The sequence below is a fragment of the Notothenia coriiceps genome, unplaced genomic scaffold, assembly GCF_000735185.1.
Source record: "Notothenia coriiceps isolate Sejong01 unplaced genomic scaffold, NC01 NC01_scaffold00037244, whole genome shotgun sequence".
NCBI lineage: Eukaryota > Metazoa > Chordata > Actinopteri > Perciformes > Nototheniidae > Notothenia > Notothenia coriiceps.
The window spans coordinates 24,636,307-24,649,981 of record NW_011369945.1 but is presented as its reverse complement, the minus strand read 5'-3'; the positions used below and the strand labels follow the sequence as shown (position 1 = coordinate 24,649,981).

At 41.0% G+C, this 13,675-nt stretch overlaps 1 protein-coding gene across 1 annotated transcript in view; it reads right to left on the bottom strand.

Annotated features, from left to right (window-relative positions):
* The window catches only part of spata17 (spermatogenesis associated 17), a 21,589-nt gene extending 10,240 nt beyond the window's left edge, over positions 1-11,349 (bottom strand). The window contains exons 1-5 of the mRNA XM_010794009.1: positions 11,281-11,349; positions 10,711-10,800; positions 9,119-9,200; positions 7,653-7,703; positions 4,651-4,754 (exon numbers count right to left, since the gene is read on the bottom strand). Of these exons, the coding sequence (XP_010792311.1) occupies positions 4,651-4,754; positions 7,653-7,703; positions 9,119-9,200; positions 10,711-10,800; positions 11,281-11,348 (395 nt within the window). The 5' untranslated portion in view covers position 11,349. The remainder of the gene's footprint in view (positions 1-4,650; positions 4,755-7,652; positions 7,704-9,118; positions 9,201-10,710; positions 10,801-11,280) is intronic.
* Between the last annotated feature and the right edge of the window lie 2,326 nt (positions 11,350-13,675).

The following is a 13,675-nucleotide window of genomic DNA, read 5'->3' as shown; positions in this document are numbered from 1 at the left end:
GTGTCTTTCCGTTCGTTCATGCATTAATATCGACTTAAAAAGAGACTAGCAATGTTTTCGGGGATCAGGACCTGTTCTCATACGTCTGTGCCGTCTGAGCTGAAAGTATTTAAGTGTGACTGTATCAGTGTGTGCATGTGTGTGTGTGTGTGTGTGTGTGTGTGTGTGTGTGTGTGTGTGTCTATCAATGTTCATATTACTTGTTCACACAATTGTGCTTGTATGTGAGTCCACACGCCTGTGTCCTTATATATATGTGAGTGTGTCCGTGTGTCCGTGTGTGTGTCTGAATAGGTGACCTTTGCTTCCCTGCCCCCAGCCCCAGTGTTATTAATTGCTGTGTAGTGGACAAAAGCCAAACAGATTTGTAACGGCTGAAGGCACCTCGATCTGTGTCGACCCAACCAGCCGCCACAACATACAACCCTCATTAGCCCTGTTCGGCAGGCAGCACGTGCCCTGAGTGTGTTTGTGTGTCTGTGTAAAAGAGTGTATTTTCTTGAATTTGAAGAAAGACAGAAGCTTGGAATGTATCGATTTGTGTTATATTTCATTCATTAACATACGCTGATACCTTGTTAGGAATCATCGTGATCAACTCAACTTTGGAGTTTATCCAATGCTTATATGAGTCTTCAGCTTTCTGAGCAACACAAACCAAGTGGGGATCTTCCAAAGCCAAAGCAACAGAAAGACTGCAGAGTTTGTCCCCCCTCGCTTAACTTGAAAGTGCATTAGGGAGTGGTTTCTTCATGGCCAGTAACACAAGGAGTTATTATAGATAGCACACCTGTATCAGTGTACATATTGACACCTGGTGTTGTTTTAAAAGCAACATGAAGTTTAGTTAACCTATGCATAATGCTTGTTGGATATTGAAAAATATATTTATGAATGTGATCTTTTAGCTATGTTACTTATACAGTTTCATTGTGCAATGATATTTTCATTTTTGTTTGGCGTTTGACATTTTATTCGCACATTATAACATCATTTTAACATTGCATTTATTTAAAATTATATAGATTTTTGGTTGGTTTCGATGAGCTTAGCAGGCCATATTATGGACTTCCAGCACTCTGACTACAGATTTATTTTTGAATGACTTCTGAAAAGTCAAGCTTATCAAACACATTTGAACTTCTTTCAAATCATTTAAACTCTAACTGACATTTTCACCCTGGACTGTTTACTTATTTAAATGGCTAATATAGTACAGCTAAATTCTTACTTCTTCCTCAATTATTCACTACCTGGTTCACAACGGGGCATCAAAGGCTGATTGAATATCAGAAAGTGAGGCATTGTGGGACAGCAGGCCACACCTGCGGTCATCCAGGCCAGCACCGGAGCAGCTAATTGGCCAGGTCTAAATATTTAATGGAGACTTGACCTGATTGGCTGTTTTAATTGCTCCAATTAAATGATTCAATAGCTGGCAAGGAGAGGGTAGTCAGCCAGTCAATTTAAACAGTGACCGGTTCAATGTATTGAGCCTTCAACACCCTAATAACACAAGGTTTCCTTTTAAGTGAGTGACTGATTGATTAACTAAAGTAAAGTAGTAACAGTGATGTCCTCAAAAAGCGTGGTAGAAAACAATATTTTCAGAGCTAAAATGATCTCTAACCAATCCTTCCAAAAGAAAAGCATTTACTGAACAACTTCGCACATTTTACATACTTTTCTCCATTGTTTTTACTTTTCAAATTCATTTTCTTAAGAGGCATAGGCACCCAGATTATACACACACACACACACACACACACACACACGAACACACACCACATACAAATCCAATCAGACTGAAGGAGTGAACTCGTCTCCACCCAAACTGGATCAGAAGGAAAGGGCAGCGAAAGAAAGACTGACGCATAGAAGCGGAGAGCGATCGCAGGCCCGCACTCTCTTCACCATCGCAGCTCTCCTTTCATGAATGTCCTTGAGAGAGACACAAGAGAAGCTGGAGTAAAGAGAGAAAGAGAGGCAGCATAGCACCAGAAGAGAAGAATTAAAAAAACACTAGCGCTGCTCAGCCTAGCAACACCAAGTCCATAAATTCTCCCCTTGTTCTCTGTAGAAGAAGTTAAAAGATGTTGCCGTGTTGTTGCAACATCACAGGGAGAATTATTTATCTTATTATGGCAGTAATAATCACCCCGCTGTTTATTGCAGATAGAGGAATAATTCATGCAGGCAACAGGCCGTGTTGGTGGCGGCAGTGATGACACCGGCACATTTAGTAAATATGCAAAGCGGGCCTGCTCCGCTTTCCTAATTGCCCCCATCGTCCCACTCCCTGCCCTTATTAAAGCCCGGGAACTTTAAGTGTCTCCCTGACAAAGTGATAAATTGTTGGGGTATCAAGGAAAACTGTGGCAGAGTGGGGACTGCGCCGGGGTCCTGACTTCATTAGGCTATGCAGAAGGAGAGGAAGGATGAGGATGAATGAGGATGGACACTGAAGCACTGAGAACCAGAGGCAGAGAGAGGGAGAGAAGAATATAGAGCAAAACAGATTGAGAAGGAAAAGGAGAAAGCAGAGATTGAAGGAGGAGGTGAGGAGAGGGCAGGGGATAGAAGAGGGTAGTGTAAGTATTAGCTGGATGCTGTACCTAATGAAATGACACAGATGGTTTCGTGTGGGGGAGATCTGTCACGAGAGAGAAAGAGGGACTGGAACCGAGTCAGAGAAAAGAGGCAGTCTATGTATTACTCCTATATCATTACCATGCGCAGCCGATCAGCCTGCACTAAACGGGGACCATTAGTCCAACTTTGAATAATTTATGCAGTGGGACGGACGGACACACAGACTTATAGGAGGGAGGGAGCGTTGTGGTGGATTAAAAAGCGGACCTCTGTGGGGTGAGTGATCAGGCAGCGTGCGATCCGAGGGCTCAGCGGCTAACACAGAAAGGATATTTTAAATAAATGCCGGCACGCCGTTAATTGATCGTGACCCCGGCAGCACTAAATAAACATGTGATTAACTGGAGAGAAAGTGACCTCAACACCCCAAACCACAGTGGAGGAGGGGCTGTGTGTGTGTGTGTGTGTGTGTGTGTGTGTGTGTGTGTGTGTGTGTGTGTGTGTGTGTGTGTGTGTGTGTGTGTGTGTGTGTGTGTGTGTGTGACAATTGATAATAAATCAGTTTGAATCAAGACAAAAATAACATTACATCTTGTGTTACTTGAATTTGTTTTTACAATTCCACATTTCTCTGATCTATTCTTACTCTAATCTTTGTATATAATTGTATATTTTTCTATAGCAATATTTAAGGTGTGAAGGTATCAATAACTGTGAATACAAAAGTCACACAATGTTATGAGCAGCAATATGCAAACCCATCATATCCATCCTAAAATGTTTAAAGTATGAGGGAAACAAATGTAGTTTACTGGTTGGCATGAAACAAATATCAAGCTGTGTAACCTTTAATCTTATTAAACGTTACAAATGTATTTTCTCTAATACTCATTAAAATGCTCATTGTGCTTTATAGTCAGGTTTGAAAGACAATACGCTGTGCAGTATAGGAATGAGGACTACTTTCTGCAAGTCAAAGTGGAACAAATATATTATTCTAAACACATTGTATTGTATCGGTTCAAAATCTTGTGTCCCTTATATAGCGACTAAAGACTTGACATCGACAGTAGCGTGTGTGTGTGTGTGTGTGTGTGTGTGTGTGTGTGTGTGTGTGTGTGTGTGTGTGTGTGTGTGTGTGTGTGTGTGATATAATGCTAAAGTGGCATCACTCTTAATGGACTTTAACAGCCTAGTTCTCCCTACCTCTAAAAGGGGCACGCCGTGTGGAGGAAAGGTGGAGCGCTGCTGGGGCCGTGAGGGGGAAGTCAGTGATCCAAGGAGCACTTTAATAAATTTACATTTAATTTTAGCAGAAGCCTAAAGATATTTTCTGGTAAAATATATTAGCAACATTAAAAATGTGACTATTAGCTAAACGTGATGTTTTTTTTTGTCAAAAATAAAAGATGGCGTATCTCTAGCAGTAAGCCCTGGAGCACAGGATGTTTTATTAATGCACGAGCTGCGGTTCAAATCAGAGGCTAATTTTTAATTTCTTCACATCGTTCACTTCTCTCTCTCTTAGCCTCGAGCGCTTTAGAGGACTTCCCTCTCTCTATTTCTCTCTCCTCTACCTCTTTGTCTCTCTCATTCCTTCACTTTCCCTTCCTCATCTCCTGTCCCTGCTCCTTTTCCCCCGAGGTAACAGCTACGCAAATACAGAGCTCTCTAACACACACATTTTGGGTATATAAGTACACCTTTTAAAAACTGCCTTTACCCTAATCAAATCAATTCATCATGTCTGACATGTACCAGCTGAAAGTCCTGTTACGGGTCCCTGCGCAAAAATATATATTTTAACACGACACATAAGTGAAGATACAAAAACACGGCTAGACAGAGAGAGAGAAAGGAGAGAAAAGGGAAAAGACAGGAGAAATAGTGAAGTACTGTATCTAATCGTTTCCTTTCACCTTGTTTCCTTCTTGTCGCTGAGGCACCGGTCTTAACCTGTATAATGCACTATGTGTAGTAACCTTTTCAATTACAATGATATCAAATGTTCTGCTCTCTTGAGCCTTATTTACAGAACTAATTATTTTTGTTTCTAACCTGACAAGTGCGTTCTTCCTGGAAAGTCCTTCCAGGTATCTCTTGCGTGCGTAGAAGTTATGAATATATTTCCTCACAAAGAATCCTCTCCATCTCCGCTGGATCTGTGAGGGAATAAAGGAGAGGTGTTTGTTAGATGTTTTCAACACCAAATATATGACCAATGCTGGTGTGTGGCAACCTTGATGCCTCAAATATATATTTAGTTTTTGAGTAGCAATTCTTTCAATGATTAACAAAGTCAGGGATGCCCTCACAAGCAGTAAGATAAAGTATTGTGACCCCCTAACCCTAACCCTAACCCTAACCCCCTCACCCTGATGTTACTGTGTTTTGAGTTCTTAATTTTTCAAAATACATTGTTTTGAGTTTTTGAGTCTTGTCATCGTTATCTAAATAAATACAGGTTTTTTTTCGTATTACTTGAACTTGCAATAAGAATACAGTGCAGCATGCAGTTTTAACTCTGCAGTGGTGGGGGGACAACCCAAGGGAGGACAGACAGCTGTCACAGCTCCATACGTTTAACTGTATCAGTCCACATTGATTGTGGAGGCTGCAGATTAGCTAGCACACACACACCCACACACACACACAGTCACCACTGGACCGTTTTAAAGCAAGGGGGCGGATGTCCTTCAGACTAATTAGGAGATTAAAACAATGGCAGGTAAAAGAATAATCACACTATGAGAGGAGGGAAGAGGAGAAAAGAGGTGGAGTGGAGGATGGGGAAAAACAACAAAGAGCAAAATGAGAATTAGCATTGATCTGCCAGTCAATAGATAATTTTAAATAAAGTAATTGCCGCCTCCCGAGTTCTTGCTGACCTTTGTTGACTAGTGAAATCGATGCTGTTGAATCTAATACAAATCTGAGGTGCGGCATGTAAACACTGGTTTCTATTACGGCCCTAATACATTATCCTCTGTTAGCTACCACGCCGTGATAAAGAAAACAGGAGGGGAGAGAAGGAAAAAAAAGAATCAGAATTGATTCAAAGGATGTGTCACAAGGGGATTCTGAGATGATTGTTTCTCCCTTTCGTTATCTCTATTTACACGTTGAATATTTATTTGGTAGAAGATGATCTGTGAGCAGACATGTCCCTCTTTGGAACTGTGTCCTTCTATTTTTCGAAACAAAAGTTCAATGTATCAGAAGGGCTCGTCTGAGGTTAAACTTTAGCGCTAACAGCTCTGCTACTGAGGCTAAAGACTTTTGCTAATTGCAGTGGCAGACGTGTTCCTAATACCTTCATCTATGTCTTTTTGGTGGGAGAACATTTCAGAGAAAAACACAATAAAATGCACACTGCACAGAAAGGCCTCATTTGGCCCATGTGGGGTTGAAACCCAGTACCTTCTCCAATTGCTAACCATTGAGCCACTTTGCTTGCCTCTTAACATACATTTCATTTCCATTAAAATTCCTATTGCTTCCTTTAGGAAACCGTGGTTATTTAATATGTGCAATAAATGCCTCTTAGCTCAAACTTAAAAAGCTTCTGCTCCGCTCTACATGGTGACATCAACCCTAACCTTTCCCCCCCTGACCTAAAAGCATTGCTCCTGGATCTCTGGCGCTCCTATTATGTGACATTTATTGGAACAACCGGGTGGTCAGCTTTATATGTTTCGGTTTCGATTAAGAGTTAAACGTGAAGCCCTCAATTTCCAGTCTTTTTCACCAATGTGAAAATACTGCAACCATCTCTGTCCATCTGGAAGGCAACACACCCTGTTCAATAAACACTAGTGGATTTTTTTGTTGGCCTATAAAACCCTTTTAATGGTTTAGCAGAACGAAACAGTTAGCCAAAAGAGTCGGCTATATGGAATTGTAAAAATATAAGGTTTCTGAGCAATTTCCTTGTGTAAAAGTGCCAAAGCATCAATCACAGCCACGGCCTTATGATTTATGAGTTGTACCTTCTGAGGGGATAGAGGAAGAATGTGTCGGCATTAGCACTGAGAAAGGTACATTTAAGTTGCTAAAAAAAATGAAATACAAGCAGGATATTTATATACATAAAAAGGATAGCATTGAGAAGTGACTTTAATCAGAGGGCTACTTACCAAAGCACTGTGCCTGAATAGAACAAGGTTAATGGTTATGTATAACAAGTGGTCAATGTTGTAAGTGTATAGGAACCAAATGATGTCTGATTCGTAGAGACATTATAATGATATATCCTTTCTTTATACCAGGGGTGTCAAACTCAAATACACAGTGGGCCAACATTTAAAAATGGGTACTAGTCGAGGGCCGGACTGGTTCAATGTTTATTGCAAAACGTATTAAATGAACTTATTGCACATATTAAACCTGGAACTAACAAAGCTTAAATTATTGCCTATAAAAACAACATTAAACATTAAATAATCAGTTGCATTAATTTCTTATGGCTCTATCTGCAGTCATTTCTTATGATTACATTTTTCCACAGGCCAACAACAGCTTCAAAAAAACAATTTCCCTCAAAGAGAAAAACAAACATGTCCTGTTGTCGCAAGAAACAAAGTGCAGAAGGAAACATTGACACTCAGTGTGCTCAGGCTCTGAGCTGAGGAAACCCTCAAGTTGAGTGAAGGTGTGCGTGCAATATACCGGCAGGCCAGATCTAATAGTAATTAGAAATGATCCTGCGGGCCAAAATTAAATCCACCAAGGGCCTGATTTGGCCCCCGGACCTTGAGTTTGACACATGTGCTTTATACCATAATCAGAATTTGCTGTATGTTATATGTGATTCTAAAAGGCCTGAATAATGTAGGCCTTGTGTCAACGCAGTGCCATGTGTGAAAAGAGTCATAAAAGAAGACTGCATGAAGGATTTATAAAGTTCCTATGATGGACCTCTTTTCCAATGAAGTGGTTTGATGAAGTTGAACAGGTTGCTATTCATGGGGGCTCCCTTTCACAGCACACGCAAAGAAACAGTGTGCCCCCCCACCACGACAATCCATTTGCTAAAAACAAGACGCTGTGGTGATATTTACCCTGACCGCCATCTCCTCGTAGAAATTCATCTTCATGATCAAATATGCCGCCTGTGAACACAAAGGAAAAGATGGCGTTACATCTTGTCTCCCAGCCCTCTGATCTGTCCACAGCAGGCGTCAAAGATAAAGAGCTCTTTATACATAATACATTGCACACAGGCAGCCCAGATAGGGCCACTGTAGAGGGGGGAGGGAGAAGGGAAGGGGGCCGAAAAGAAAAGAGGGAAAGCAAGTGAGACAAGAGGAACGAGAGAAGAAGTCAGGGGATGGAGAGAAAAAAAAGAGAGAGAGAGTGGTTAGCAGGACTTTGTATCAAGGGGAGGACCGTGCTCTCTTAATACACCGACGCAGACAAGGGCCAAGAAAATCTATGGTAGTCAAGCAGCGAGCTAATGGAGATGTATGACGGCCAAGCGCTCTCCTCTGGATTTCATAATCAATGACAGCGCTGCCAGAAGTGACAAACAAAAGACCAGAGAATATTCAGCGGCGCACTCAACGAGCCGACGCACACCAAACGTGTCGGCCGACCGCTGGGGGCACATTTCAGGAGCAAACTGGAGAGTCGGCCATAAAAGGGATTCATATCTCAACACGTCTTGTTTAATAATGACAGGGAAGAGAGGGAGGAGAGCAAGGGGAAGGATGACAAAGAGTTGAAAGGAGGTTGTAAATTCAGCTTGATGTTTTGAGATGAGGCTTTGTGCATGTCACATTACACATGATAAGAGTAAGAGAAGAAAAAGACAGACAGACAGAGAGAGAGAAGAGAGGAAGAATAGAATCTCTCAGGGCTAATTCAAAATAGTGCACTGTGGCAATTTTGAGTGATTCAAATTAGTGCTCGTCTGTTTCCAAATGAGACTAAAAAGCCTCTTTTTAGCCCATATGTGTGTTGTGACACATCCTTCATCGTTTATTTTAACACCCCTCCACCCCACCCCCAGCCATCCAAACCCCCCCTTTCCATTTCTTGAACGCCTCCCAAACGGCTGGCAGTTATGCTTTAGCAAACAGTCAATTTACAGGCATGATAAATAGCTTGTTGTGATACGTTTACAAAACTCAATCCAGGGGAAAATTATACGTGAGAGCGCTGGGTATTGGATCCGGTATCAACAATCTGTTCAATTAAGAAGCAGTTGGAGGCAATATGCTGAAAACGGGGCCTTGTTTTACTAAAGCACACACATTAGGTACACACACCACACACACAAACTCCACTACCCTTTCCTTCTTTCTGTTCCTCTCTTTTTTCTATATACATCCCAGGAGTTGCGATGTAGATGGAATTCCTTATCATATTGCATCATATTTCCTAAGTGCTAATTTCCCAATGTGTAATGAGTGAATTATATTTCTTAAGGTCAGACGCAGGGACTTAGGAATATAGCAATTGAATTATAATGCATGCGATCATAACATAATCAATATATCTATAGCCGTTCCAGGCTCAGGCTTACCTTCACCATTTGTCTGAAACGTGCCCTTGCTGTGAAGCCCCGCCATATCTTCTGTATAGTGATTGCTTTCTTGTGCAGATGGCTGTTCCAAAAAAAAGTCAATTTGGAGAGAGGATGGGATGGGTATTTTTCATTTGTTAAAAATAAAACACTAAAAAAAGTTGTTCAGACACACAGAGAAAATAATATGTTTTGGGGATGTTTTGTTCGGTCTTTAGTCTGTTTATGCTAAAAGAAAGAAAAGGTGAAATATATGGAACGTTAAGGAGTTGCAACAGAAAGATACAAATAGCTACAAAACAAATGGTATACAGAAATGCTCCTGTATGTAATACAATTTAATTAATTAAATCACATTATTCATTTATTTCACTACCGCTATAATACATTGTGATCTCTTTCATCCTGATTAAACAATAACGGAAAGGGTGCCTTTGTTTTCTGCATACAAATGGTAGGTTGAAAAGGACTTCAATTAAAAGGTCATGGCAACATTATGCTTACAGACACACACTCTCAGAAACACACACACACACACGGAACATTTCTACTCCAGGCTTTTCGATCATGTCCGATGAGCCTTTCACCGCCTTTAGTCAGCGGCACACATTTGTATTCATCTTCAAACATACTCTAAATGCAAGTCCACTGCGATTCTCAGCCTCCAATGAGGCCATCAATTTCCAAAAGGCCATTCATATGCCCAGAAAATCAATGCTTATAGTGGGGATAGCACAACCCCGGAGTTGCACTTAGGCAGCTAAAATTGTTGCTAATTATCCACTTAACACATTGATCAATTAACTAAAGTAATCGGAATTAACCTACTGTCTGGAAGTTTGTCTGCTGACCCTGCAGAATGGTGCTGGGGTCACAGTATAGGAACAAGCACACACATAGGGACATTCATTTTTCTGTGTGTGAAAGGAGCACAGAGTGCAAGTGACATTTATTCCTCCAGGCCATTTGCAAAGCTCTGGAAGTGGGATAATTATGAAAGTGAGCTAGTATCAGGGTTTCCCTTGAAATTAACCATTCGAGTCCTGTCTGAATGTGTTTCCCCTGAGGGAAAATGCAAACCTCAAATTGGTATATCAAATATTATGTTTTGTATTATTTGTATTGCCTTTGGCCTTTGAAGGAAAACAAAATATATTTTCATTTAGAGATGTTAGTGGTGGAACAAGTATTAGGAAAATGTAGTAATAGTACTTATTGCAGAAAAAACAAAATGAATATTGAAATAATTTCAAATATTGAACATAAAACTTCTTAGAAAATTGCTGTCAATTACTTTTCTATGAACACACTCATGGTTTTAGTTACTTGCATAAATATAATGTTTGATGGATTAATCTATAACAAATAATGAGTAAATACATCAATAAAAATCAATGTAGTAAAGTAAATAGTACAATATTGGCTTTCAGAATGAAGTAAGGTTAGAAGTATAAAGTAGTATAAAAGGAAAATACTCAGGAAAAGAGTACCTAAAATGTGTATTTAGGTACATGAATTGAGTAAATGTACTTGTACTTTCCACCACTGACAGATTCAAATTGGACCAACACACCTCTGCCACACAGACTCACCTGAGGTAAGCACGCACCCTGCAGGCTCTGAACCAGCTCTGGATCCGGAGGGCGGCACGGTTCTCCCTCTGTCTGCTCTCCTCAGCTTGGCTAAGGCACATAAACAACAGGTACTGTGGCTACATTATCTTAAATGCATATTAACGTAAATTAATATTCCTTGCAAACTACACATAGTATCTGCACTTGCAAGTAGGTAACATAGCCCGATTATACAGGTGCTCCAGAGTTTCATTTCCTTGGTCTCTAGACTCTAGCTTACGAAGTGAGTTACAAATCATGTCTCTGCTAGAACACGACAGAAAGTCAGTCATCTATGTCTATTCCAACAAACCAAGGCTGCTTGCTGGTTACAGTAATATAGCGTCAAAACTATGATAGTTTACGCTTAGTATAATGACGTTATAGCTAGTTAGCAAGGTTGAGTTAACTGAAGGAAGCATGATGCTAGCGTTTGAAATATTTCGGTTAACATTAGCTAATTGGCGTGACGTAAACGTAAACTCTCTTAACAATATCCACAATGGTTTTTCACACCTGAATGAGGCGTACTCACTCAATGACACATACCTGTTTCTGTTGAAGTATTCCTTTTTGAACTCTTCAACTTCGCGTTTTATCTTCAGCAACTCCGCCATGTTTGAGAGGCGACAGTTTACCTGTTGTCTTGACAACACAGCAGTTTTGCATGGTGCGTTCAAAGCAGAAGGTAGGATGTGCTTCTTCACCTGATAAATAAAGCGTGCTTTACTAAACCTATCGAAAGCAGTCAATCATCATAACAAACCAGAAAAAGTGTCCATATTTGGTAAAAAATACATTAGCCTATAGCCTATACTGTGTGTTAGCTTTTAGAATAGAGTCCTGCAATTAGCGGTTGTGGTTTGAAAAATGAATTTAGTTTTTTTTAGATGCTTGTATAGTATTGTTCAGTTGTATTTAGACTTAAAGAAACACAGACTAATTACAGTGATTAACATATTTTAATTTGTTAAGTAACATTTACAGTTTATTATAAAATTAACCTAGGATATCAGCATAGTTTGAAGTTTAGCAAAAGCCACCTTTTTATTTCTGCTTTCTTTCACTCATTTATTTGCTGTACTGATGCAGACATGCTGTGTACGTTATTAAGGAATGACAGGGTAGTAATGCCAGAACCTACATAAAAAAATGTCTGCTCTGTGGATGCAGATTGTGGAACTGAGTATTGATCTGCCAGCTGCACTTCTTCCATCCATCCTTCCATCCATTTCGCTCCTCTCCTGACGTTATCACCCTTCATCATACAGTTATCAGTGGATTTCTTCCCACTCTTCCTTCCCTCCTTATTTCCCATCCTCGTCACTCCTCCATTCCTCTTCAGCCATATTCACCTGTCAAAATGATCACCTCAGCAGGGTGATGTGTGTGTTTATGTGTGCACTTGTGCATCTCTGCAAGAAAAGACATCTGTCTGGTCAATGGTCAGAGGAAAAGACTGCCTGCATTACAAATTACTCCTTGGAGACAGGCAAACGACAAATAGTGAAAGTGAATGAGTGTTTCTGTATCTGTCTCCATGCTCTTTAATGTCTGTGTACTGGTACTCTAGATTCTCTGTGAGCCAGGCAGGGTGCTTGTTTAGGTCTTTTTTTCTGACTCTCCGTCTTTCTCTCAGGCCAATTTGCTGTCTGAGGGCAACCACAGTGGTGAAAAGCAGTAGGCAGACGTAGAGTTATGGCTGGAGGGGCGAACCCATGGTGGCTCAGCCCATCCATCGCGGGGCGGCAGGAGGGCGGCCACCCTGGTAATTACCGGAGAAATGTTGTTGTGACAAGACGGGGAGAATAGTGCACGTGAGTGAGAGAGATTTTTAGGGAAGTGTTGTTTTTGACAACACTATAAGGACGGGTGAAGCCATTCATCCTGCCACAACACTGATTAGGTGTCACCAGAAGTGTATCTGCAAGAGAACTGCAAAAAAAGGCGACTGAGAGCACTTCATAAAAAGACATGCTGTTTACACACTGTCTAATGACCCACTTCTAGATCCAGCTAGACTATCATCCCCTCCACGTCCCTCTACTCTTGTAATACACCCTTCCATCGAGTTGTATCCCTTTCGTCTTTCTTCTTTTGTACTTTCACCTGTTCTCTACACTTTTCTGTTTCTTTTTTATTCTCTCTCCATCCTATGTCCTCTTCTCAATGAAAACATTTGTGCTGCTCAGCGAAGCAATGATTCCTTATCCAGGACTACCCATGTCCCTCTTTTCCTCTCTCACTCCATCTCTCCATACGGGGCATGTCATTTAACATGCCTCTAGTCACCTCTCACAGTCAGGAAGCTCATCCAACCAGTCATTCTCCATGCCCATTGTTCCTAAATGAGGGCCATATGCGCTGTGGCCAGCTCTGGTCATAAAGACACACACAAACTCACACTCACACATACAAACTCACACATACACACGCACACAGGCACACTCACACACACACACACACACACACACACACACACACACACACACACACACACACACACACAGACCAGTATGACACCAGTGTCTTTGGTAGAATGTGTGTGTGTATGTGTGTGTTACACTGTCACACATTGCTCTGCTTAGCGTGTGTGTATGAATCATTATTGTGTGTGTGTCAGTATATGAGTGATGACAAGTGTCTGTGTATGTGGGCCTGTCTGTGCAGTGTGTCTGTCTGTGTGTTGCTACAGTCACAGTGGGGTGCGGCGGGTGGAATGTGTGTTTCTCTGCAGGACCAGTTCGGCCATTATTATTAAACATCTGTCCGCAGCACATTAATTCCCCCACTCTGACGCATCCCTCTCTGCCCAGGGATCACTTAATTGAAATCCATAATGACTCTTTCTTCTCTTCTCTCCCACACTGAGCAAAGTGAAGCTGGGAATCTTATTTTAACAAGAAATGTATTTTTTTACACTCTTTTATCATTTTGGCAGCAC